The sequence below is a fragment of the Apium graveolens genome, chromosome 4 (assembly GCF_009905375.1).
Source record: "Apium graveolens cultivar Ventura chromosome 4, ASM990537v1, whole genome shotgun sequence".
NCBI lineage: Eukaryota > Viridiplantae > Streptophyta > Magnoliopsida > Apiales > Apiaceae > Apium > Apium graveolens.
In genome coordinates this window covers 281,348,501-281,375,715 of record NC_133650.1, presented here as the reverse complement: position 1 = coordinate 281,375,715, position 27,215 = coordinate 281,348,501, and the positions used below count along the sequence as shown (strand labels likewise).

The 27,215-nt window shown below is 33.9% G+C and overlaps 3 protein-coding genes across 4 annotated transcripts; all 3 read left to right on the top strand.

Moving 5' to 3' along the window:
• Positions 1 to 1,775: 1,775 nt before the first annotated feature.
• Positions 1,776 to 7,855, top strand: LOC141721079 (protein PAT1 homolog 2-like). Its single transcript, XM_074523821.1, has 6 exons — positions 1,776 to 1,907; positions 1,993 to 2,102; positions 2,902 to 3,050; positions 4,023 to 4,079; positions 4,684 to 4,759; positions 5,486 to 7,855. The coding sequence occupies exons 2-6, from the start codon at positions 2,048 to 2,050 to the stop codon at positions 7,591 to 7,593; spliced, it is 2,445 nt and encodes an 814-aa protein (XP_074379922.1). The 5' UTR covers positions 1,776 to 1,907; positions 1,993 to 2,047; the 3' UTR covers positions 7,594 to 7,855.
• A 1,119-nt stretch (positions 7,856 to 8,974) lies between these two features.
• Positions 8,975 to 11,277, top strand: LOC141721078 (oxygen-evolving enhancer protein 2, chloroplastic-like). The gene is made up of 4 exons (XM_074523820.1): positions 8,975 to 9,312; positions 9,733 to 9,962; positions 10,075 to 10,125; positions 10,813 to 11,277. Exons 1-4 carry the CDS (start codon positions 9,069 to 9,071, stop codon positions 11,071 to 11,073), a joined length of 786 nt encoding a protein of 261 aa, XP_074379921.1. The 5' UTR covers positions 8,975 to 9,068; the 3' UTR covers positions 11,074 to 11,277.
• Positions 11,278 to 12,514: 1,237 nt separating this feature from the next.
• Positions 12,515 to 17,220, top strand: LOC141717180 (protein JASON-like). Of its 2 annotated transcripts, none has more exons than XM_074519284.1 (8): positions 12,515 to 12,734; positions 12,819 to 12,864; positions 13,103 to 13,197; positions 13,784 to 14,028; positions 14,220 to 15,009; positions 15,105 to 15,187; positions 15,669 to 16,020; positions 17,088 to 17,220. In XM_074519284.1, exons 1-7 carry the CDS (start codon positions 12,582 to 12,584, stop codon positions 15,706 to 15,708), a joined length of 1,452 nt encoding a protein of 483 aa, XP_074375385.1. In that variant the 5' UTR covers positions 12,515 to 12,581; the 3' UTR covers positions 15,709 to 16,020; positions 17,088 to 17,220. The 2 variants fall into 2 exon arrangements, with proteins under 2 accessions (XP_074375385.1, XP_074375386.1); XM_074519285.1 differs by having other exon boundaries at positions 15,669 to 16,006; positions 17,088 to 17,214.
• Positions 17,221 to 27,215: the final 9,995 nt, after the last annotated feature.

Here is a 27,215-nt window from a genome sequence, read left to right as displayed (position 1 = left end):
GCAAACAATATTTGGGACAAACATTAGCAAAAGACAACTACGACGAGACCTATTATTTTATATATTAATGCATTTTTGCATGTACTTTAACATTTAAGTTATAAAAAATATTATTTTTATATTCAACGTAGCCCATATACAAAAAATTGCAATCATTTCTAATAATAAATATTTAATAATATGTTAAATATATGCGTATATTATCGCCATGAAGCGCGGCTTAATGTCCTAATTTCATGTATAAATAAATAACAATTTAAGAAATAAGATAAGTAATATTATAATATATTATTTTATAAAAAAATAATCATATAACTCATTTATCATAAATATACATGTATATTATATATTTTAAAAGTAATTAATGACCTTTATTAATAAGTGAAACCTGTGTGGTACCTTGGTTTCACTTATTTTTTGGTACCATCATTTTTTGGTTTCACTTTTAATGATTTATGTTATATATTTTTATCCTTTTTGATTCCTATATGACTTATAATTATATTTTAAAATAAATAATTCATAAATTGGTCCAACTAAATAAGTTCTGAAAAATATAAACCAGGACCAAGTAAATATGCCATGCGTTTAAATTGGAATTGTTTAATTTGTTGGTGGAATTCCATTTTAATAAAATGATATTAATATTATAAAAACTATATTTTGGTTTCACCACTAGAAAATAATAATATTGTTCAAATTGTAATATGATTATAATTCTATTTTCGTAAAACTCTAAATTATTTCTTGATAGGATACTTGATTTCATCTTAATACGATTACGCCGTATTTTGGTTTCACCCCTATATTTTTCTTTCATGTAGAGTTTTATGTTATTTTTTTAACAAAATATAGATTGAAATTATATTATAATTACGATATTTTTATTTTTGGTAGATTTTTTTATTTTTTATTAAAATAATAAAATGGAATCCTTTATACATTGTTATTATTAATTAATAAGGAAGCCATCTTTTAAAAGATACTTTTATTTCACCTCTTTTCGGTTTTATGAACTTTTAGTTTCAGCCCTTTTAAAATCTTACTATAGCTCTAAATATACTATATTTTTTTATTCCTACGTGACTTTTAGTTCTATATGTAATATTTTACCCGTTTTTTGATTCTTTTATACAATATATTTATATTGTTTTTATATAAACGGAATCGTATATACATTGTAATTTCCAGATTCATACCTACAGAATTATATTTTAGCACCAAATACAAATTTATACATACATAATGAATATTTTATTAGAAAAATTTATGCAATCACAAACTATATAAAAACACAAATTCAACTAATAATAAGAAATTTAATATGCAATTACTTAGTAATATTGATTTAATTTTTTGTTAAGTCAATTGTGTTGCTCATTACTCGACTAAAGTTTCAATTTAAAATATTGTTTATGTCTTTTGAACAACAGATAAATAATAACATTGAGTTTGTTTAACTAATAAGATTTGAGTTAATGAAAATTACATATAATTTAAAAAGAAAAATTGTAATAATCGTACAATTTTATGTATTATATATTTTAATAAAAATTAAAAATAAATTTTTATTATCATTATTTAATATTGATATTTTGACTTGACCCGTTTCGCACCGGTTATCTACCAGTAATAATTAATATGGAACATGATCAATGGATCATGCACGGGTTAAAGATATAGTTTTGATTAATTTACCTCTCATTATATTTTTGGTAAAATGCACATGTAATATTTATTTATTTTCTAACAGAAAAACACATGTAATATCATTACACATTTTTTGAGACCTAAGAGTACATATTACATAAACGCACAAGACACACATTACACACACTGCTCGGTGCTTTGGCTCTATCATATTGCCCGCACCGCTAAGCAATTGAGCCCATCTTCACTGCTTCGAGGTTATAAAATTTCATCGATTTTTGTGCAAATCTCTCCTTTTATACCCCTCTACAACACTCCAATTCTTGATTTTTGTTGTTGCAGAAGCAGATTAAAGTGTAGCTGATCACAAATGAACTCACTTTGTGTCTGAACAAACATGGACAGATCTGATTCTCATGATTTGAAGGAGATTTCTCCATGTTTTGCTTCAGGTTAGCTTAGTTTTTTCTTTTTGCTTATGTAAAGTTGTTTGTGTTTGTTTTAATTTATGTGTTTTTTTTTATGTTTATGATGTTTTACTTGTATCTTCTTTTTTATTGAATTGGTGTGGTTTGTTGTGGTTTGAAGTATTTAATACTTTTTTGATTGCATAATTTTACTCGAATAATGATGCGAAGTGATATTATTTGTGCTTGTTTGAGATGTATGATTGTGTAATTAGTGTGAATGCTATTGTTTTTAGGACAGTGATGGATTTTGTATTGCAGTAGCCAGTAGGTAATACTGTGGATTGGCTGGCATGTTTGTCATTTCTTAGGCACAGCTCGATATTTAGTTTTTTTTTTAAAACCTTTTGTTTTATTGCTTCTTGTAATAAAGGTTTGATTTTAGTTATTGTTGTTGCTTATTCACAAGGGATACCTGTTTACCGGAACTTGAATTAATTTGCTAATCTATGTGACGAGTAATGACAGTGTTATAATTTGAAGTCGGTGAGGGATACCTGTTTAGCTGAACTTGAAAATAATTATAATCTTGATGATGAAAATTGTTTCAACAAGTTTTGTTTGTTTAATTCGCATGTCTTGGACGTGTAAATAACTGATTCTTTGTATCTAGGAACAATCTACGTCTATATACTTATATAATTATTTGTACCTTCACACATGACTCCTGCCCATTTGATGGACTGAGTCTGTGATGTATTCCTTTAACCCGACAGCTTTTATAGACATGATCATAGTGTTTATATATTTTACTGCAAAACTGAGTTCAATTTCTCTAATGCAGATGCTGCACTTTTTGATGCATCACAATATGCATTCTTTGGACAAGGTGGAGTGGAAGGGGCTGTGTTGGGAGGACTGGAAGATGAGGCAAACGATGCTTCTGTACTTGGTGTTGGCAAAGATGAATATCATTTGTTTGATGCGGAAGAGGTAATTCATGGCTGAATTTACTTGCTACGTTTAGATGCAGTTTTCTTTTATGGGTAGAAATTATTAGTGTTACACTTTTAAGTTATAAGCGTAGCCGTCTTGTTATCGTTTAGTAGTTACATTTGGGGTGTCTTCGAAATAATAAATGTTAATGCTGGAGGACACGAAGAGAGCATTACGTAATAAATGGAACCACTTTCATACTCAGGATAGTAAATCAAATTAAAAACTTTAATTACTAACTCGGATTCATGACATGTTATTTGCAGACAAATTGTCCAGTTAGTGTTGAATAAAATTATTAATAAAAACTGTATGTTATGTTTGACCTTTATTGGAATTATAAGACAAATGAAATGGTTACCTCATCACTCGTTAACATGCAGTGGTTTGACGTTTATTATTATGACCTTCAATGTTAATTTTTAATTATTCCAAAATCCTCTGATGGTTACTGAAGAGTTGTGAACTTTGAGATAACATGCAACAGTTTAATTTGTATTATGGCCATTGTTTACCGGTAACAAAGTGTTTACAGTTCTCAAATCTCAAGTAGCACTGCTTCTTTTAATGGTAATCCGTGCTCATCGAATATTCTTCTCCAAGTGTTGCGGCATATTGGTATATATTGTTTAGAGGTAGATTTAAAAATAGACTGGTCATAGTAAAGCTTAAAAGACATTTGGATAAGAATTTATTTTTTTTAGTATAAATTTTTCACAGGGTCCATGGTATTGTCACCCTTTCTTACTGAGTTACCGTACATTTGACCTTTATTGGAGTTATATGAAAGTTGAAATGGTTACCTAATCACTCATTCTTCTCACATTCTCCTTTTTCTTTGCAAACAAATGTACATTAGTTTTCTAACTGAAATGTAGGTCTTCATTTGCTGTGATTCTCAATAACTTTTTTGAAGCTGCCCATTTACTCACCTTGTTACTTTTGCCCCCCCCCCCCAAAATTGGCCAGGAATCAGGTATAGGATCTCTCTCTGATGTGGATGACCTGGCAACTACATTCTCAAAGGTCAGCTGCCTGTAAATTCTGAAGTTTCACCTATCGAGTTTTAATGCTGTATTAGTAATTTCATTTAGAAAAAATTACATTTAAGCACAGGTTATTTTTTATTTAATCTTCTTGTGTTATTTGTTTGCCGCTGGCCTGCTGTTTCTCCTCATATTTAACTGGCTAGTTTCAGTAGCAACTATTTACTTGCTCACATTATGTAAATCTGTTGGCCATAGTTAACAGATGGATCTATTAACCTTATGCTCTTTCTAGTATCGATGTAATGTAATTGTGAGGTTAACCAACTCTTTCCGTTAAAGAGAGTTGTTCCTTTGGGAGATTAAGTTTGTATGACAATTTTGCCTGTCATTCTATTAGCCTCTAAAGTCTAACATGCATGAACGTTTCAGTTTCTTATAAAGATACCTTTTGCTCAAAATTAATGGTAATGTTCATTCAATTATCTGTCTCAGATCCAACAGATTACTGTTTGTTTTAAATTATTTTCTGGTGTCTACATCTTGCTATTTCTTTGTGCAACTTTCTTCTCTACAAATTTTATGTACTTCTTATTTTTATCATCATCCTTTATAATTACAATGACAAAAGTTCTTTTTTACAGATAAACAGAGTTGTCACTGGACCAAGACATCCTGGAGTAATTGGTGATCGCGGATCTAGTTCTTTTTCAAGGGAAAGTTAGTAAAAATTATACTCTTTTTTTGTTTAACATCTTTTATATTTTGCTTGTTAACTCAGAATATATACATCTTACATTCAGTTTTGGACATTATATTTTAGTTAGCCTTGTAACCAATCTGGTGACCCTTTAATTTTTTGTTACCGTGCGTCCATGCCTGCCCATTCCACGGGGGAGCAGTTTCTTCATTTTTAACAAGCACGGAAGTGACAACTTTGGAACACATGACCGGAAATAATATATTCATACCTTTTTAGTTGTTGGGTTTCTAGCTAGCTTACCAATCACAAGTAGGCATGAATTGAGAAATTACTAGATGTAAATTTTAAGGAATTGTTGCCTACTCTAGTGGATAAAAATTACTCTGTTATTCAATTGCAGCTTTTCCTTCCAATGCATTAAGGTTCTGTTTTGCTTTTAGAATCATATCTTTGTGCTCGTTTGATTATTTATTCGTCCGATGCGAGATTTCCCACGCTTCACTCACTTTTGTTGTAAAAGCCAATAGTTAATTTGTACATGTAAGTGTTTGTTTGTACATGTCAAAGATAAATGACGAACAAAGGTTCCATGTGATATGGTTATTGTCGTTTTTGCATAGCATTTGTTACAAGGTAGTTTAAAATATCTAAAATCAGATATAGCACAGTAAAGTTTTGAGATGTATAAGAATTGATTCTGACCAGGCCAATTTCTGACTTAAAAGTGTGGAACTTGTTTGCAGGTTCTTCTGCTGCAGAATGGTCAAAGGAGTTGGATTTTCCTGACTGGTTAGATCAGCAGATATCTGACACAGAGAGCTGCCAGGAAAGCAAAAGATGGTCTTCCCAACCACATCTCTCTCCTGTCCATGTTCCAGAGTCAAAATCTATATACAGGACATCTTCGTACCCGCTACAGCAACATCAACAACAATTTCCTAATGAAATTAACTTAGAATCAAAGTCAGCTTTCACTTCATACCCTCCTCCAGGTAGCATATCTCAATTTTCTTCACCTCACCAACATTCGCGACGCCTGAATCTGTCATCTCTGGGAAGTGGGTCACAGTTACCTTTCTCTGCACCAGACCTCTCTCCTTTGTCCAACTCTGATATTCATATGGCTAGCATTCCACATGGGTACCGTTATAGTCGAAATATTCCTCATGTTGTCTCACCTGGTATTTCTCTCGGTAGTGGGTCACATAATCGTTGGCACAACCATGCAGGGTTACTTCTCGGGGATCAGTCCAGTGTCTTAAATAACATTCTGCAACAGCAATTTCTGCAGCCAGATAATCTGGTTTCCCCGCATTTAATGTCACAACAGCAGCAACTGCAACATCATAGGCTTCATCTTCCTATTCAACCATCTTTATCACATTATTCATCTCTGCAATCCCATTTATATAATGTCCTTCCTTCTCCACCCTCACATCTAAGAAAACATAAATCAGCTGATATGCGGGATCATCGACCTAGGGTTTCACAAAGAGGTAAACAGGCATGGTTATCTCAACAAAGTTCTGATGCTAGTCTGCAAAGTGATGATAATCGGCCACAATTTAGATCCAAATATATGACTGCTGATGAAATAGAAAGTATTCTTAAAATACAGCATGCTGCAACACAGAACGGCGACCCTTATATAGATGATTATTACCACCAAGCTCGCCTTGCAAAAGAATCTACTGAATCAAGGACAAAACTTCGCTTCTGCCCAGCTCATCTTAAGGAGCCCTCTTCTCGATCACGTAACAATTCAGACTCCCAGCCTCATCTCAAGGTTGATTCTCATGGAAGGGTTTCATTCTCCTCTATTCGTAGGCCTCATTCTCTCCTTGAAGTCGACCCTCCTTCCTCTGCTTCTGGGGAGGTAAGTGCTGAACAGAAAATGTCTGAGAGGCCCTTAGAACAGGAACCCATGCTGGCTGCAAGAATAACAATTGAGGATGGCCTTCGCGTCCTCTTTGATGTTGAGGACATCGATCGGTTTCTACAATTTAGTCAGCCCCAAGATGGTGGGACTCAGCTGAGGCGGAGGCGACAGATCCTCTTAGAAGGCTTAGCAGCATCAGTTCAGCTTGTTGACCCACTTGGAAGGAGCGGAACATCAGTTGGGCTAAATCCCAAAAATGACGTTGTGTTCCTGTGGCTCGTTTCTCTTCCCAAAGGCCGAAAGTTTATTTCAAGATACCTCCAGCTTCTTTTTCCTGGTGGTGAGCTGGCCCGAATAGTTTGCATGACCATCTTCCGTCACTTGAGGTTCTTATATGGTGGCCTTCCTTCTGATCCAGAAGCAGCCGAAACTATCACCAATCTTGCAAAGATGGTTACTGAATGTGTTGATGGCATGGACCTTAATTCTCTGAGTGCATGCATTGCTGCAGTGGTTTGTTCTTCTGAGCAGCCACCCCTTCGTCCACTTGGCAGTTCTGCTGGAGATGGAGCATCGATTATGTTAATACGTGTCTTGGAGAGGGCGACTCAGCTGTTTACCCATCCGCAGGCCTCTAGCAGCCGTGTTCCGCCAAATCCTTCCCTGTGGCAGGCTTCATTCGATGCCTTTTTTGGTCTTCTTACTAAGTATTGTCTGGGTAAATATGACAGAATAATGCAGTCAATCTATGCACAAAACCCCCAACCTAGCCCGGATATCATTACTCAAGAGGCAGCAAGAGCTATAAACAGAGAAATGCCTGTAGAAGTTCTACGTGCTAGTCTGCCCCACACAAATGATCGTCAGAGGAAGTTACTACTTGATTTTTCCAAGCGGTCTATGCCTGTAAGTGGAATTAGTGCTCATAGTGGGAGCAGCGGTCACGTAGCTCCAGAATTTGTCAGGGGTTAGCTATTCTGGCGAATTGAAGGTTGCAATCTTAAAGAAGGGTTGCCTGGTGTGTTCGTAGCTATCACCAATGGTCGCTATAACAGTTTCTCTTAGATATTAAATATATTGCATGTCTATACATTAGGAACTATTATGCCATCTTTATATCTTTCTCAATCAACTTTTAGTTACATTACCTGATGAACATACTTGTACTGCTGCATAACTTAGTATTTTATGTTAAAAAGGATTAGTGAATGTCAAATGTTTTCATGCAGGAGCACATGCTACTCTCTGTTTTAGCTCTGAATGAAGCTATAGTATATATAGGGTCAAATATCCTGGACATTGTTGGTTAATAAGCTGACATATGTTCAGTGTGAGTTGATTGTCTGAATATAGAACATATCTTGGAGCAGTGATCATGGTTCTACTAGATAACTCATGATTCCTGAGTTTTGAGGTAAAAGTGTACCCTGTGCAAGTAATCATTATTTAGTGGTAACTTGCTTTTGGGTTTATGGTAGTCACCCTTAACTTGAGTACTAGGTTGGAGACAATCAATTAGAAATAGATGTAAACAAAAAATGAAATACCTCCCAGTGACTTTTAAATATTTTCGCGGCGTTATTTTTTTTTGTTTGATTGAAAATATTGTTGTAGGGATTGGACATCCTTTGGATTGCATGTAGGAATTTTAATTCCTGAACTATATAGAGACCAGTTGTGAACTCGTGTTCAATTTGTCAATTGCATCTGTTTCCTGTGATCAATCTCAAATTTATAAATCTAACATCTTTCAATTCAGAAACACCAATTTATTAGAAGTAATAATATTTATCTGTAAGTAGGAAAATAAAATATCTTAATTTATTTTTTTTGAAGATCCTGGAGTTGAGTGATAAATCAAGTGCTTGTTAATTAGGTTGTACTAAATGAAAACCCTGGCAAGTACAAATACACGTTACCGGAGGAGTGCGAGTATGCAACTTCCTATGTTATTTTACTACAGATTTCGTGAAATTCCTGGATAGTTTCAGGTCAGCCAACCATGATCTTAAGTAGTAAGCTTCTTTGAACTTTGCGGTTTGAAAATGAAAGACTCAAACTTGGTTAATCTTTTTGAGACGGATTCATTCTAAAATGCAATTTCAAACTTTTGTCCAAAAAGTTGGGTATTTTTTTCATGTTTTTTTGAGTTGGTGCAAAATCATCTTCAAACCCATATTAACTCTGTAAAGGCCTGCAAATTTTTTACTAAGAAGTGATCCCAAGTAAGAAAGTAAAGGAATTGTCAGAGTGTGAGTGCAGCAGCACCAATCAGTCACTCCAAAATCTTATCTACCAATCAAAAAACAACCTGGGAATCCCCTGATCCAAAACCATCCTTCTAAATGCCACAAAAACTCTCCCTCATCCACCTTGTCTGATTCACATTCCATAATAATAATAGTAGGATAAAATAAACCCGCAAATATTACACTAAATACAAAAAAATGGCTTCAACTTCATGTTTCTTGAACCACCCGGCACTCCTCAGATCATCATCAACTTCACAACGCCCCGTTCATTCCATCAAGGTCAGCCAAGTTATTTGCCGTGCCCAGAAGCAGGTATCTGTTCAGGAAGATGATGCTGCCAGCGCCACCGTGTCTCGTAGATTGGCTCTCACGCTTCTCATTGGTGCTGCTGCTGTTGGCTCCAAGGTTTCTCCTGCTGATGCAGCTTATGGTGAATCTGGTAATATTATTCATCTTTTCTGCACTCATACAAACACAAATATAACTGTTTTGACTAAGCTTGCCATCTGTTATCACTTACTAGCTTCGGCAATTGGTCCTTGCTACCTTTATATCACAACAGGCTCAAATGTACTTAGTGTCAACCATTCTTTAGAGCTTGTTATACATTATTTGATGCATTAGATATTAAACTACTGTATAAAGGGACGGAGGATCAGGATTCGAGCACATGACTCTGGCCAGGAGGCCACCAGATTATCAATGAATCCTTCAGCACCGACATTCAAATCTTTTAGTATTCATGCTTTACAATCACTACAATGCAACAGATATTGATAGTCTAGAAAGAGTGGATCCAATATTCTAGAGTTGTACTAACTTTAAAACATTAAATTGATGGATGATTCATGGATGGCAGCAAATGTTTTCGGGAAGCCAAAGACAACAGAATTCATGCCTTACACTGGAAAAGATTTCACACTGTTGATTCCTGCAAAATGGAACCCAAGCAAAGAGGTGGAGTTCCCAGGTCAGGTTCTTAGATTTGAAGACAACTTTGACACCACCAGCAACCTTTCAGTCATGGTCCTCCCAACCGACAAGAAGTCCATCACCGACTATGGTTCCCCTGAAAAATTCTTATCTACAGTAATAATTCTTCATCCTTTATTCATTTCAATTCTTACATATGTTCTGGTGAACAATTTTATTGAAAGATTGTGAAAGCTAATGTTACAATGTGCTATTGTCTGCTTTTTAGGTGGACTATTTGCTAGGAAAACAAGCATACTTCGGCAAAACTGCTTCAGAGGTATTCATCAAACCTTGACTTCTAACTAGCAACTAATTCACAAATATTATATTTAAATACAGTAACATTTACAACATATGTGCATACTAAATATTCACTTGGAGAAGGTTAAGAACAGAAGTTCTCTTACTTGCCCCCCCCCCCCAGGTAAAGAGGTTCTTTTGCAGTTCATAATATGGAAGAAAAGCTACTTCATTGATTACTTAATTTAATAAGGTCAGTGACATTGTATAATGAAGAAAGGAATGCTGAAATGTAAGTTGCTATGAGTCAACTTGATAAATTGAAATACATTTTATGCATCACACGCCTCTTGGTCTAGAGATAGGAATCTCCCTCAATCCCTTTACGGGAGGTTGAAAGCTCAAGGATTCAAATTTTCTGAATGATAAGATGGGTGTCCGAGCATGTTTCATTATATCTAACTGATGCACCTCTTGACTCCCTCATGCATTCATACTGTTTTAAAGTACTCTAGCAAGTTGGTCTTGGAATTATAAGAAAAGGAATTGCTTGTTGCTAAAGTATGATTCACATGTCCGGTAGGCTGTAATGTATTTCAAGCAATTAAATAGGATTGACCACTACAATAATTTTGACAAGTACAAAAGAGATACCTAAAAATTCAGTTATTAAGGCACCTTGTTTTCGACCAATGTGAATTACTAACATTTGGATTTCTTTCAGGGTGGCTTTGAGCAAGATGCTGTGGCCACTGCCAATATATTGGAGACCGCAACTCCAGTGGTAGGGGGGAAGCAGTACTACAGCTTGTCTGTATTGACAAGGACTGCAGATGGAGATGAAGGGGGCAAACACCAACTTATCACAGCCACAGTTTCAGATGGTAAGCTTTACATATGCAAGGCTCAAGCCGGAGACAAGAGATGGTTTAAAGGAGCAAAGAAATTTGTGGAGAATGCAACAAGTTCTTTCAACGTTGCTTAAGTTAAAACAATCCATGGGTTTGTGTATTAATCAGCTTAACTGAAAGTTGAGTTGTTTTTGGTCAATATGTTTAAACATATTACCCCAAGTTTTAGAGGTAAATAAGCAATCCATTTGAGGAAGCTGATGTGATCATGCACTACTATTTATATGTATAAGATCTAGGTGCTATATTGTTAAGCTATCAACATTTTTCTGCATGCATTTTACATATTGATCGATCTAAATGATATCAAGAAAAAATAACGATAAAATTAGCAACTTTAAATTTCTCCTCCTCTTTTAAAGAATAGAAACCTACGAGATTTGAAATTCTTAAGCGTTCTTTCAAACTCAATAAAATTTACCAAATGACAAAAGTCCTAATCTTAAATACACAGGAAGGACAAAGAACTGATTACATGAGCAACTTGTAATGCAACTTGTGAATGTGAAGGTAAAAGGCCTAATGGCAGTTATTGTTACAAGGACAATCAACCGATATTAACAGGTGAAAACAACTTTAGTGAAGCCAGTTTATAGTGACTGTTATCTATTGTAATTGTAACAGAAGTACTCATGTGCCATTGGTTCCTCAGATACAAGGCACCCAATATTGTAAGATACAATTTATTCATTAGGTCCATCTACTAGCTCGCATGTTCTTCTACGCCAAACTGTAATATAAATTCACATTGTTTAATTCATCACTTAAACAGTTGTCTCATTACCTAGTTTATATGTACCAGAAACATTTGGTTGAAGGGGCCTGATCCTGCCAAGGGTTTGCTATAGCAAATTTACAGTGTATTGATCAGACAACTGGTAACTGGTAAGATAGTGTGTTTTTCTCGTGACGGGTGTAAATTAGGGTGTAATTTTGTCACAAAAAAAAGTAGGAAAAAATGATGTGACAAATGAGTTGAGATATTTTAATTGTTGTTATTTATGTCGGTAGGTCATTTTAATAAAAAATTATTACTTGTCATTTTGTGTAAATAAGTTTATCACATTTTGTGAATATAGCATTTTTCATACATATTAAAATCTTCATTCACGATTATTTAATCAAATATAACTATTATTTCAAAATTAAAGTTAAATGTCCACAAAAACCAAATCATGGTCCCGAAACAAATTAATTTATTCCCTTCTCAGACTTCTCATGGACATTTTAGAAAATTTTGAAAAATAAAATAATATTACAAAATAGAATAACGGGCAATCATTGTTAAATCGGAATTATTCGGCTGAGTTATCGATTTGCGATTTATCGGACGATTTTTAAAAAATCGGATAATTTATCGACGATTTATCAAAAATTGATTAAATTAGATAAATATTTTTAACTGATTTTTAACGATTTATAGTTGATTTTTGAAAAATCGGCCGGGGTAAGAGAGACAGTCACATAAGTATGTTTTCGAAAGCCCTCGTGTGTTTTCCCTCTTAAATCAAAATTTAAATACTACTGTACTACTCATCCCCAAACACAAAAAATCCCCAAAATCTCAGCTAGGGTTTGTGCAATGCCTAAAATCAAATTACTATCCATGTTGTTCTCTTTCTCTAAATTCTTAGCATCTCTCTACCGATCTACTATGTCTTGTTTGTTTCGTTGGTTGATCATCAGACTTGTCCCTACTCGTCGCTCTTCTCCTCTCATTTCTCAACCAAACACAGTACTAATCACCTACTTCCCTCTCTTTCAATTCTTGATTAACATTTTACATTTTTATTTCAATTTATTGTTGTGATTCTATCAGGAACCAGTGGTGTTGAGAACTCGAAAGCGCCTGAATTATTTACAAGGTATGCAGTCAATTATTTTTTTAATTTTGTTGTTTTTTAGTTCTTGATCAAGTGCCTTTTATGTTAGTGCTTTTGTGAATAATGAATTGATGATAATTAAGGGCTTAGGGAGTAGGGACGGAGCTAATTTCCCGATAGTCGGGGGAAATGTAGACAATTAAAGAATAATTGTATTCGCAACAAGATCAACATAAGAATGCATCTTATTGATGTTGTGTTGTGTATCTTCTCTTTGTAGAAGGAAGCGATGGATCACGGGCGGGTAATGAGGAGCGGTGCAATCTTTTGGAGAGTCCAGTTCAGGATCTTGATTTCGAAGGACTTAGAAATGAGGTTTGCATATGTACACAAACTATGATGTTCATATTGTCTAAAACTTGAGTTTCAATCGGTATGCAGAGATCATAAATAGTGTTCCATTCAATGACCTACTGTATTGTTAAAACGAGTTTTTATAAGCTGTAATGATTAGTTTATCAACCAATGTTTTCTTACCTGAAATTGGTTTTATTTTGTGTGTTTTATTTAGTGAATGCCATCTGGATTAATACAATGAAATGATACAAATTATTGTATCTTGAAATGATTTAGATTTTTAAAAAAAGTGAATGTACGATTGTCACATATGCTTTTCTTTTCTTATTAAGGTCTAAGCATCTGAGCCTTTTGCATTAAGGTTAGTAACTTGCAGATTTCTGTCCTGTCCATTACTTGCAAAGTTTCTTTTTTCTGTGGAGTTATGATTGCAAAACTTTTTTTTTTAAACTGTAAGTTGTAACTCCAAAGGATTATCAGCATAAATCTGAATTTTCCTTGTCATGCAGATGTAGAAGTCGTAATGGCATTTTAAGTACAGTCGTGTTCTACTTTAAATTCTCTCTGCAGTTAATCATCTGTTTGGACTATGTTCTATATGCAGGCAAAGCTCCTCAAAGCTTGTGGTACTATACCAGAGACTCCTGCCGAAATTCATAAAGCATCAAAAATGTTGAATAATATATCTCCTATTGGAGTTTTAGATTCCTCAAAGTTTAATTCAGGGCTTCCCGAAACTCCAATTCAGAAGCCCAATTTGGAGATGGAGCCTTATTATGCTGGTAATAGTAGTAAACAGTGTGAAGATTGTGTAAGTTGCGCTGGTTCTTCAGCTCATGAACCTAACAGGTGATACTTGCACTTCTTTGGAGCAACATGTTTATCTTCATATCTTGTAGCATTTTGTTGATAGAACTTGCTGCAGAGTGTTCAGGTTTTTGGCATGCATATTGTAACACCATGGATATTACATTAATCAGTATTCTGTGACTTTTAGTTTGACATTTTTATGAATTTATGAGCTCATTATGTTTCTGCAGTTGTATAGAAATTGGACAAATAATATCTACCAGTGCCAAGGATAGTGATGTTGGTGAATTTAGCACGGGTGTACATGTTTATGCTGATGCGACTGCCAGTATGCCAAGCAGGAACAAGTCTGTTCGTTTTAACTGCCCTTTCGTTACACCTTTATCTTCGTTGGAAAGCTCCTCATTGGGAGCTAATTGTCACAGCTTAGAGAAAATTGAATCACCTCAGGACAAATGGACATCACCTTATCCAACCCCACTAAAACTAACTGATGAAATGCAAACACCCGGAACTGTTTTCCCTTCAAATGGAGGAAATATCATGGTTGGAAAAAATCCTAGGATCAGGACTCAATATGTCCAGTCTGTTATGAACCATGTTGAAGATTTTCCCCATCTGCAGGTGTGTAGGGAAGATGAGTCGAATCCTCAACAGTCTGCTCACCAGATTAATTGTTTTCAGCAGGCTAACATTGTGAGCCCTAATTCAGAAGTGAGGAAGGCTGATATTGCAACCCCTGATTCAGAAGTAAGGATGTTAATCTGCTCAGCCGAGGAAAAGATAAAGGTGGAAGCAAGTTTGTTGTCCTGTATCAAACCATTGCCATCCAATCATTTTGCCAATAATCAGTGGGTTGTAAACTTTTCTGGTGAAGATAATTATTTTGACCAAAATCCTGGGGATATGCCTATTCTTGGAACAGTTGCCACTCACTGGGATGAGGATGAATCTTCTCCTTTACCACCAAAGTCGTGGGATGGGAACGGGATCCCAAATTCAACAACAAAATACAAAGAGGTATAGTCTTCTTTTTTGATGTTATTGGTTTTATCTGTGATAGGCTGATGGCTGCAGAAGAAAGATGTTGATGTTATAATTTGTCCTCTTTGCAGGATCAGAAAGTTACTTGGCATGCCACGCCTTTTGAGGAAAGATTGGAGAAGGCCTTGTCTGAGAAACATATAATTTTTCAGAGGTATGTCAATTTTTTTTTTGCTTGCTGTATTTCCCGGCACAATAATATCATGTTAGTGGGTTTGTATAAACAGCTATGCTGGTTCCTCATGGAAAGCTTATGCTAGTTTTCATATCATCACAAAAACGTAATGCAGATTTTATCTTGATAAGGATAGAAGACACTATAATTTCTAATGATATATCTTTTTTTCTAATATTCATAAAATCTTAGAACACTTACTCATCTTTAATGTGCACATTACTTTATTATCCCAGTGGTACAATTTTGTGTAACTTTCTATAACAAAATAGACTTCATACAGTTGGCCTAATAACCTAATTTGATGCACGCAAGCTGGAAAGAGGATACAACTTGCTAATTTATGGAGTGATTGTGCTGGATATACTCAAGAACAATAATATATTATTATTGTACTTACTATGAACAAGATACCATTGTATTTCATTAACATATTTTTAATAAATTATTGTTCTTGCAGGAGATGTCTAAATGGCACACTACCCCTAGATCTGAATTAAAACAGCAAACACGATCCTGATGTATTGCCAATCTGTTGTAAGGCTGTCATGGGAAATGGTTCATGCGGAATTTACTGTGGTTAAATTGGATAGCTGAAATTTGACCATATTTTTCCTAAAGGATTTTCTTGTGGTAGGAATTTTTCTTGGGAATGTCAGGAATCCTTTACTGTAAGTAAGCAAATAATTACATTACAGATGACTTGTATCCTGGAGAAAGCATAGTGATTACTACTTCCATCAGACATTCAAGATGGGAAATTGACTGAAGTTTACATGTATCAGGCGGAGAATACAAGTGAGTTTGGACAGGTGAATGATCTCATTATTTTTGTTTGAATAAAGTTTTCATCAATATGCAACCATGAAATGTTAATGGAAATCAGTTGTATATCCCTATGTTGATTACTATATGTGGGAAGGTTATTGTTGGGAATCCCTCGATCCACAATTTGCGCCAAAAACCTCTTTACTTAACATCTCTGCTTTCCCAGTTGTCCCTCCTCAAGCAGAATATACAAGTTTCAAGGAGTTTTAATGAGCTCAAAATTTTAGTTTGTTGGACTAATTTGCTTCAAAGAAAATGAACCACATAGATCCTTCCCGGCTATTAAACATTTAATTGAACCCGTCTAGAGAAATTTTATGAGCCCAGTTTAACTATGACCATTATTAGCACTAATAGCATGTATAAGTAGATCTAAGCTCCTTAGAGCAACTCCAAAACTATGTTAAATGAGGCTCCTTAGTCAAATTTTGAGGAAATGAAGTTCAAACTTAACTCCAACAAACTCCTTGCAACTCTATTATTTTAGGATCCTCAAAAGTTTCCTCATTGTTGAAGAGCCAATAACCCCTTCTCAATCATTATTATATAATTTCACTCATTCTCATGCATTCAATTTGAAAGATTTTAGTTACTTTTATATGTAGTTAATTTAAAAAAAATGAATAGGGAGTAAGTTTATAGAGGATTGTTGGAGATAAAGCTAAATTTTAGCTCCTAAATGTTTAAGAGACAATTTAATAATATTATTTCTAGAAAAAATGTAAGGAGTTTCTTGGAGTTGCTCTTTTATACTGTGAAGTGTGAACTATTCATGTTGCCTCTTTAAATTCCACGAAAGATAGATTGACCCTCATTTCTTCTCATTTTACAAAATTTTAGTCTATAAACGGAGTTATTGTAATGCAGCCTTTTATATAGAAATAAAACTATGTATGATACATGACCATATAAAACCAACTGAACCCCTCGACTCTTCTGTTTATCATTATGCCTCCGTCTGTAATTGATGATAAACTCTTTTGAAAAGCACATTTAAGTTGATATAAGATTTCACTTAAACATGTTTACTGACATGTACTTGTTATTTTAGGAACTCGGCCACAGGGGATCCCGCTAGGGGCGAAATCTCTGGAGGCCACAACAAAGATCATACATTGAACCTATTTGATTCTTTTAATCCCTCATTTCTTTCATATGTAAAATTATTATGTACGATGAATAATAAGCAAAGAAACGTAGAAAGCTTTGCAGAAGAGATAGTCAAAAATGGTAAAATATACAGAGTAGTCCTTGCATGAAACATGTGGAATATACATATCACATGTGCTCGCTCTCATTGTATAGGTTTGGCCCATTTTCATATTTCCATCCAATGTCTACTATGGTGTCCCTCCCTCCCTCTTTAACAATTTTATTCATTTTGCCTACCCTCTTTTGCTTACTTGTCCCTAACAGAACACCCATTTGTCTGTCTCCTCATCCATACTCTTAACAACACCGCTACATTTTCCTCATATATTATTTTCAACTATGACGTCAAACTCTGAATGTCAAGTGTGTCATGTGGCTTTTGTACGGTTTTACGCCCCCTTCAGTGACCTACTAATCTCTTTTTTCTAACTCTTGACATCTTTTCGAGATATAAAAAACTCGACCTCTAAACTAACATTTTGTTTATTGACCTAATATAAAAAAATAATATTATATTTTCAATTATATGACAAAAGAGTACCAGCCGTCGAGATGCTCTAATTGTTGTTAAGAAAACGGAGCAGGGGTCAGTTTTTTCTCAACCCCGTCTTGTCTTCCAAGAAAAACAACTAATTACGTATACATCGATGAGTCTTATCACAATTCTATTACTGTCGCATTTTCCATTTGAACGGGAGGGGGGTTTTAGGGATGAGTTCAGGATAAGGAGTGCAAACTGGAAACCAGGATCTCAAATAAAAAATCACAAGTTTATTTAATTATTTTCTAAAGTAAATTGTTAATCTCATCGATTTTGGAAAAATCTAGTTAAAATTGACCAAAAACGATTTTGACTTTGTTTGACGGTCAAAGTGACGTGTCCTGACACGTGTCCGGTAGGGCTGTACAGACGAACCGCTCAACCGCATCCAACCACTCAACCGCTCGCAACTGACCGCATTTTGCGGATAATCGCGAAACACGGGTTGGTTGTGGATTTAAATTTTAAAAACCGCTCATTCGCGGTTTGGATGCGTTTTTAAATTCTTAAAAATCGCAAAACCGCAACCGTAACCGCAAGTCGCAACATATATTTATAATAAACTATATTTCCAAAAATGTAGTTGATATCATATAAATAAATAAGTATACACATTTTTTTAACTAATCTTAGGTTAATGTTAAGATTTCGTTTATAAAATTCACAATCATTATAAGATATATAACCAAACAAATGGAAAATGTAATCAACATATAATTTTTTTATTCTTCTTTTTTTCTTTTTTCTCGCCTCCATATTTTTGTATGTTTTTGATATATTTGCTCCACATGGAGCATTAGTTTGTATTTTATTTTTGAATATAAATTTATTACGTAACTTAAACTTGAATTTATTAATATTCTGAATTTATTTTTTTGCAAATTATTAATTATTTTAAAATAAGTGGTTGAACCGTAAACCGATCCGCAATAACCGTAAATTCACAACCGCAATTGACGCGGTTAACCGCAACTGCATTTGCGGTTGCGGATGACAATATTCTAAAACCGCTCTTCGCGGTTTGGTTCGACTTTTACCCCAAAACCGATCGGATCCGAACCGCGTACACCCCTAGTGTCCGGTCCCAACTGACTTGTCGGCCCACCAAACGTGACATATCATATCAGCTGACACATGTAAGGTCCCCCGTCGCGTGTCCGCGCTAAATGGTTCAATTTTTTGAAGATAATTGACCGTTTTTAACTGAATGTCTCACAACCGAATAACATAACCGACCACACGTTAGTCGGTTCAAAACAAATGGTTGATTTAGATTGGTCGCTTTATCAAATGCATAAAAACTAAAAACGATGCAGAAGTAGAAAACTCGACAAAAAACCCGACCGTGTTTTTAATCCGACCGTTGTAACCCGACCACTCCATCAGTCGATTTTCTGTAAATGCATAAACATCAAAAAAGATGCGGTAGCTATAAACCCGACTAGAAAACCCCGACTGCGGTCTAATTCAACCATTAAACCTAGTAAACAATCAAAAGCTTTTTCAGAACATTGTGCGGGAGTCTTAAAATGTACAACCTAGAACTCAATGATATACTAGTAAAAAATTGTGTTACCCGGATAAATGGGAGCTCCTAAATCTATATCTTCCGCATAAAATTAAGAAGCGTATGTGTTTGGGAGTTCTTCCACATTACTACTATCACTCGTAGCTTGTGCATCATCGATATCAATGTTTTCACCATTAAAATTTTACTAGTAATGCTTTAAAAGCAAAAAATTCTTCAACGATCTCTTCCGGAATACTTCTGGAATACGCTTACATTTTACAAGTCGTAATAATATCAAAACAAGAATGTATGTACTATATATATACACACAAATACACATATATTTAAAAATCGAGCAAATATTTAAAATACAAGTAATAATTAATACTTCACATTTAGAACTTGCAATCAATATTCACAAAAAATATATCCTCTTTAATTTTTATCTTCAAGAATTTCACTTTTCATCCACTTTTCTCCCCTCTTTATCTCAAGAAATAAATAAAGAACAAAAGAGGAAAGAAGGTTAGAAAATATTAATTGCAGATTCAAATCCAACTATTACAGTCAATTTTGTTAAAGTAATATTTTCCGCCCAGCTCACATCTAATGTTGATAATTGGGAATATTAACTACAACCTAAAACCGACTGACTAGCGGTCGGTTTATAGCGATAGGATTAGGCGGTCGGTTTTATCTGACGTCACAAAAGTCAAACAACTTCTCTCAAAAGTGGGCCCGAAGAGACTTCAGTCGCATTGTTTGGGTCAATTTAATAATTAAACTGACTGTTTACTCAAACGGTCAGTTATAACCTCTAATTTCATTTTGTTAGATTCATAACAATCGAAAATCACTATATTTCTTGTAGTGTGTACATGTATAATTGATAACTCTTATAATATGATGAGACCGACCTAATCACACTCTATTTAAAATAAATGATTTGAATTAACTACGCAATAAGAACTGATCCAAATTATTGAAGTAGAGCATGATTATTATTAATGATGGTAGCTAAACATTTCATACCGAAATGTTTTTAGTTTTTAACAGTAATGAAAATTTTAAAATTATCGTGAAATGGGCGATGGTCGTTATGTGCGTTATTTTAAGAGTTTTTTTTTCTTCTCGCCATGTTCAAATATCAGCGGTATTAAGTACTTCCCCCATGCAATTCATGGGCATACTCGACGTCACATATTATGTGCTTACGGGGGTATAGATTGATTCTAAATTATTTATTTATAAATATGATTTTATGTTCATAATTTTTAACTAATTATCGATTCACAGGGAATGATCCTCTGCTCTTATTATAAGATCGTGAATGGATATATATATATATATATATATATATATATTTGGTAGAGAGAATAATCTTCATCTTTAAATCTTTTTGTCTCAAATCTATTTCTTTACGATCTCCTTCCATAGATGACTGAAAAAAGTACCGAGTTATTTTTGTACCGGCCTATCCCCTTGACATTTTGCTCCTGTTGGGATAAACCTGATTATTTGATTGTGTTGTAAGGCATATATAAATTATACGTCAATTTTAATTGTAAAAAAGTAATCAACCAAATTACCAAAATAATGAAAATGAAGGGTAATCAATTGACTTGTGAATTCCAGATGTGTTGAAAATTTGTGAAGGGTTTGGTTCGGTCGGTTTGTATTCTATTTAAAAAAATATCAAAACCAAACCGCAACCATATTATCAGATCGGTTTTATTCAGTTTCGTTATTAATTGGTTCAATTTTTAATGGTGCGGTTTGGTTCGGTCTTGATTTCGGTTTCAGTTTTTGGTCCGAGTTTGCTCATCCCTAGAACAGTCACAAACATGTACAATAAAATCTCGATGAATGAATACATTCGGGAATGTAATTTTTTTATTTATCGAGATTATTAATTTATTTGATGAGTTTATTTATTTATCGAATGTTCGTCTATCGATACTGTATATTTTATGCTTATGAATATCCTACATTTTTCTTTTATAAAATTAGTATAAAGAGGCTAATATGGTTCAATGGTTACATAGAAAAATATATTTTTAAAATTACTATGATTAGAAGATCATACTTCGGTTCATTGATTATAATAAGTTGGCTATGGTTACACAAGAAATTTGGGTTTAAAACGAAAAATTTATTAAAGTTGTCAATGAACTCTAAATTTAACTAGGGAAAATATTTTTTAGTCACCCAATTTATTGTGTGTTTAGAAACTTACCACTGAACTATATTTTTTTTTGTTTTACTCACTAATGTTGGGTTCAGATTTTTTTAGTCACTAACGATAGGTTTGGATTTGATTATTAGTATTTTGTCAATTTTCTATAGTATTATTAAAATATAGTGATAACTAGTACAAAAAGTGTCATATGTGTCTTATACGAAAGCTTATATGTGTCTGAGTTTGCTAGGCATATGGAGGAGTCGTATAATATCTGAATTATATACGTATGTTATAGGAAGGACGCATATTATTTTAAATATCTGGTCAGAACAGATGTATATACATTCTAAACAGACGCATAAAATCCGTTCATATACGTTTGTTACTTTTTAGGTACGGTACTAAGCTCAAAACCAAAATTATTAGGGAGAAGCATCACAATCCGTACTAAAATTATTGGGAAATAAAAAAATAAATAAAACAATATAATCAAATTAGCAAACTGATTATAAAGTACTTATAATAAATTAAAAAATTACATATCAATATTTTACCAAACGACACTTTCAAAAATCCAATGAAATCACCAATCACAAATCCTTCATGCAACAATTAAAAAAAGTTGTACAATTAAAAAATATATACTCTTGTTGTTTTGTCCTAATATAAAGTTAGTATATTTATTACCTCGGCTCATGTCGGATGGGGTCAAGGGCTTGATAATATTTTGAATTAATGGGCAAAAATATTTTTTTCTAAAAAAATTGTAACAAAGATATCATTTTTTAAAGTTTATGGCCAAAAATATCCGTCTAATACGCATTTGAGAAATGGATAAATCTGATACGTATTTGATAAATGTGTATTACGTTAAAAGAAATAAAAAAAAAACAGAACACAAGACACACATTTCTCAAATACGTATCACCAAAAGTCAAAGGGTGATAGGCATTCCCGAAATGCGCATCTCCATTATAATGTTTTTTAAACATTTAACCCGTTTATTAAATGAGTATTAGTGATACCCAACCTGGAAATGTATATTAGACGAGTAATTTTGGCCAAAATTTTCAAAAATGGTATTCTTGTCACTAACTTAAAAAAATTGAGTATTTTTGTCATTTTTTCCAAAAGGTGGTGATCTAGGTGGATGTATCTGGTAATTGTAACCTTTACATACAGATAGCCGGTGCAGGTGGTAATGTAGGTGGATGCGTGTGGTAATTGTAACCTGTACGTACCGTTTTGGTTATTTGGTGCACTATTCGTGGCGGTGGTGCGGAGCTGAATGTTGGATGGGTGAGGTCCCTTTTTTTGCAAGAAAGTTTTGGAAAAACCAACACCTTATTTCGACACAAACACTCCTCATTTGGAGGTACAACAACAAATATAAGTTTTTCGTCTAGGAGTATTGTGGAGATTTATATTAAAGGAGAGGTAGTTTTACAAATTCTCGAGAAAGTATCGTATAACATAAGAAAATCTAACAAATATTTTAAACGAATGAAATATTTCATCCCATCCTAAGTTAGAGGGAGTAACCACCACTAGTGAATCGATTTCAATCGAATACAAGGATGAGCTGCCTGTTTAAGGGGTATTGAGCTTATTCAAGGGGCACGACAGAATTTTTGATATCACCGATACTGTAATACAGTAAACATAATAATAATAATAATAATAATAATAAGAATTAATTCAATACGTTGCCAGCTCTTTGAAATTTAGTATGATTTCTCGAACCGGCTTTTACAATAGATAAAAGCTATACATTAAAAAAGGCAGATATAATCACAGAAAGGCAACTAAAAACAGCTACCAAACATTTGTACTAGAGCTTTACATTGTTAAACGAGATATGCATGCCCCACGAATGTGATGTTTGCTTATCAGCCCTTCTCCTCACTCCACACTGCTCACTGCTGCTGTTTAATAATCCATACAGACAACTGGTGTTTTCTCAGTAGAAGTTTCCAACACTTTTCAACCTTTATGTGATGTTTCACGGTCCCCATATGTTTTTTTCACTATTTTCCAGCATACAAGTAGGTAACTGTAATTTTCAATTTCATACAAACTGACCTTATCAGCCTTCACACACTACCCATGAAACTTTCATCTATAAATACCTATCCTCTTTTCAACTTTTATATCTACCATCTTTCCCCCTTATCACCTTATCATTTACTTTCACAGGCTCACAAAAGTTTTTTAAGGATAAAATGTCCTCAGAGCCCAAATGTTCTGAAACTCCTCTTACCATCGACGAATTTGAAGAAATGGTAGCTACTGAATTCGACGAAGAATTGCTGAGGGAATTACTTGAGGAGCCACAAGTAGAGATTGAAACATGCGCTAAACCAACACAACTAGGCACTGCTGTCGATAGCAAGGGAAACAACGAAGTGCATAGCAACAGTGTGCATGAGTTTGATTGGAGTGAGTTGTCTCCGAAAGAGGCAACTGATACTAATATGTGCAGTGTCGAAGATTATTGTGAGGAGTTCGTTGAGTTGGGAAATAGTGGTGAGTATTCTCCGGGTTACAACGAAGGATCCCAAGATGAGACCGCTTATGTTGGGCTCTGGTAGGGCAAGTCATGTGTCTAGTGAGTACCAAGAAGCCTTTGTTATCCCCAGTACCTAATAAATGATAACAAAATTTTATATGCAATCAGCTAGTATCAACCACCAGCCTCACAGATAATTAAAAAGTGGAAAAAAAACCTCTGCTAAACAAAATTGTTGCAGTCTACTAGATGCATGTAGCCCTCCTATACAGGGGGCTCAAGTAAACTTGTAGTTTAAGGTTATTCCCCTGCTATGTGTAGTAAATTAGAAATTTTTACTATCGTTTCCTTGTATTGTTTGAACTTTCCAGATCTACGATTAATAAAAGTTACCGAGACCACTGAACCACCGCAGACAATACTAAAATTAGAGTTTAGACCTTATCCATGTAAAATTTGCAGGAAGACAGGTGAGAGCTAATACTTTATGCACTTGAACAGAAAATGAAAACAGAGCTTGCCTGGTTCCAACTCCAAAGAACTATTTATAATAATGAATTAGTAGGCATCCAATCTTAATATCTGTTTTATTTAATCAAAAATACATAATTAGCTTATAGTTTTAATTTGCAATTAAACATCTCCCTGTATACAAACACTGTAATAAAAGAAGAATTGCAATGATCAAACACATGGTGTGGTATGAGCAAAATCAATTTCGTGACCATGATAAAACACTGAAATAAATTTTCCGTCAAATACTATTGACTCGGAAACAATTCAAGGCTTCTACTTAAAATATGGTAAAAATTAAGCGGTGAACTACACAGGGTGTTTTGTTTAAATCAAATTTTCAAAATACAGTAACGCATTATCAATATTCATCGATTATTCATTATATTGTACATGATATGCTTCTCCATATTAAATTACAGATTCAAATACTACTTATGCTCATAGTTATCACAAAGACTAAGCCCCCCGGCTCTTGTTTTATTTATTAAATTTTAAAACACATAATACACAAATCAAACTCGGTGGACAACAGTAAAACTTTGACATTCAGTCAATTTCTTCATTATCACTGTCTTTTACATGATTTATACCTTCAGCAGCAGGGCCATCAAACTGGTTGATGAGCGGAACACAATTTTCTACCAATTCAGTATGTTCTTGCGATGATTGATTTTGTCTGGTACCAACTATATTTTGATCAATTTGTAACGACACGGAATTGGTTACACTTGGACTTGCAGAATGAACAATTAAGAAATGCACAAGAAGATAGGCATGCACAACACGTGAAATGATATATCGTTGTCGCAATATAAACTGACTTAATAACATTGCAGCACGTTGCATATCATCTAATGAGATTTCACTTATAGGAATCATTCTTAATCTAATACCAATTCGAAACATGTCGATCAGACTAAAAACATGTATGTTCATGTGAACCCGCACAAAGTGGCGAGTAAGAAGTAAATAACCTACACTTACTTCCCCACATAGACGACACCTCAACTCGAGGTGAAGCCTAATGCAGTGAAGAAACATGGTAAAAAAGTGTGTAAAGAGTTTGTAGCAAAAAGGACATTGTGGAATCCAGAAAGGTGTTTGCCACAAAAAATTTCTCATACTTGCAATTTTCACAAACAAACTATGAGGAATATAGATGTAGCAAATGAAATCAAGTCTTGAGTATTTTATAGGATCTGAGATGCAATGAATGAGCATACTGCACAGCAATAGTCAAATGTGCTATTGAAGAATTAGTTAGGTCGTTCAGTATAGATAACATATAAGATATGATAATGAATGTTAGAGATAGCTATATACACATATAGATAATAATGATCATGACTTTGCGTGACTTCAATTTGACCAAATATTTTATCAGAGTCCAGAACAAGAAAACATGTATACATGAATTTGAGAAAAACAGAACGAGAAACATTGATATCTATGAATTAATGTATAAGCAAGTTCATATGTTTAAAATCAACTACATGTCTCCCTCTTGTTTTCTTCTATACATGGCTTCTTTTTAATTCATGTGGTATTCTTTTTTAGATTCCTTATGTCAATGATCAGCGATCTTCTATTTACATGTCATTCAATTTTCTGTCAGATATCTAGATAACCATATTGAGCTCATATAGCTAACCTCTATTAATGTCTCATACATTTGGAACTCAATTTTTCTAATGAGATATATATCTAACCATATTGAGTTCATCAAAGTCAGATGTAAATGATCCATTAAAATTGATTATATATATTGATAAAATATTTTGAAACTGGACTACGTACAAACAAAGCCGAAGTCACTAAATAACAATTTTTCAATTTTTTAAATGATACTAACGAAAATAACAATTTTCGGGGGAGGAGGTAAAAAATACTGGATTATATAATTGGACTTGTAAAATGAATAATTAATAATTGCACAATAAAAGAGGCATGCTACGAACCGACTTGATGACATTGCAGCATGTTGCATATCCGTATAACCATCTAATCAGGTTTCACTTAAACAAATCTCTCATAACCTAATACCAATTTAAAATACATCCATCAATCTCGAAACATGTTTTTTTATCATGTTATGACTATAGGTTATTTATTTCCTTGCACCATTTTTGTGCGAGTTTTTACGAACAAACATGTTTCGAGAGTGATGGACTTAGTGATGGACTTGTTTGGAATTGGTATTTGATTACGAGAGATCCGTAAAGTGAAACCTAGATATGCAACATGTTGCAACGTCATTAAATCAATTCATATCATGCCTCTCTTATTGTGTAATTATTAATTATTCAATTTACAAGTTCAATAATTTAATCCAGTACTTATTAGCCCTTCCTTAAAAATTGTTGTTTCAATATTATTATTTAAAAAACCCGTTATTTAGTGACGTCGACCTTGTTTATACGTAATCAAATTTAAACAATATTTTATCAATCTATAATCAAACATAAAGATAGTTTACATCAGACCGTCTCATATGGTTAGCTATATATCATAGAAAAATTGAGTTCCAAATGTACGAGACATAAATAATGGTTAGCTTATACGTGATTAGTGGACTTAATATGATTAGCTATATATCTCATAGAAATTGAATTCCAAATGAATGACATACGTAAAAGATCTCTAATCGTTCATATAAGTACTCTAAAAAAGTAGATCACATTAATTAAAAAAAAGCCATGTATAGAAGGAAAAAGGGAAATGCGTAGTAGATTTCTAAACATATGAACTTGCTTACATATTAATTCATAG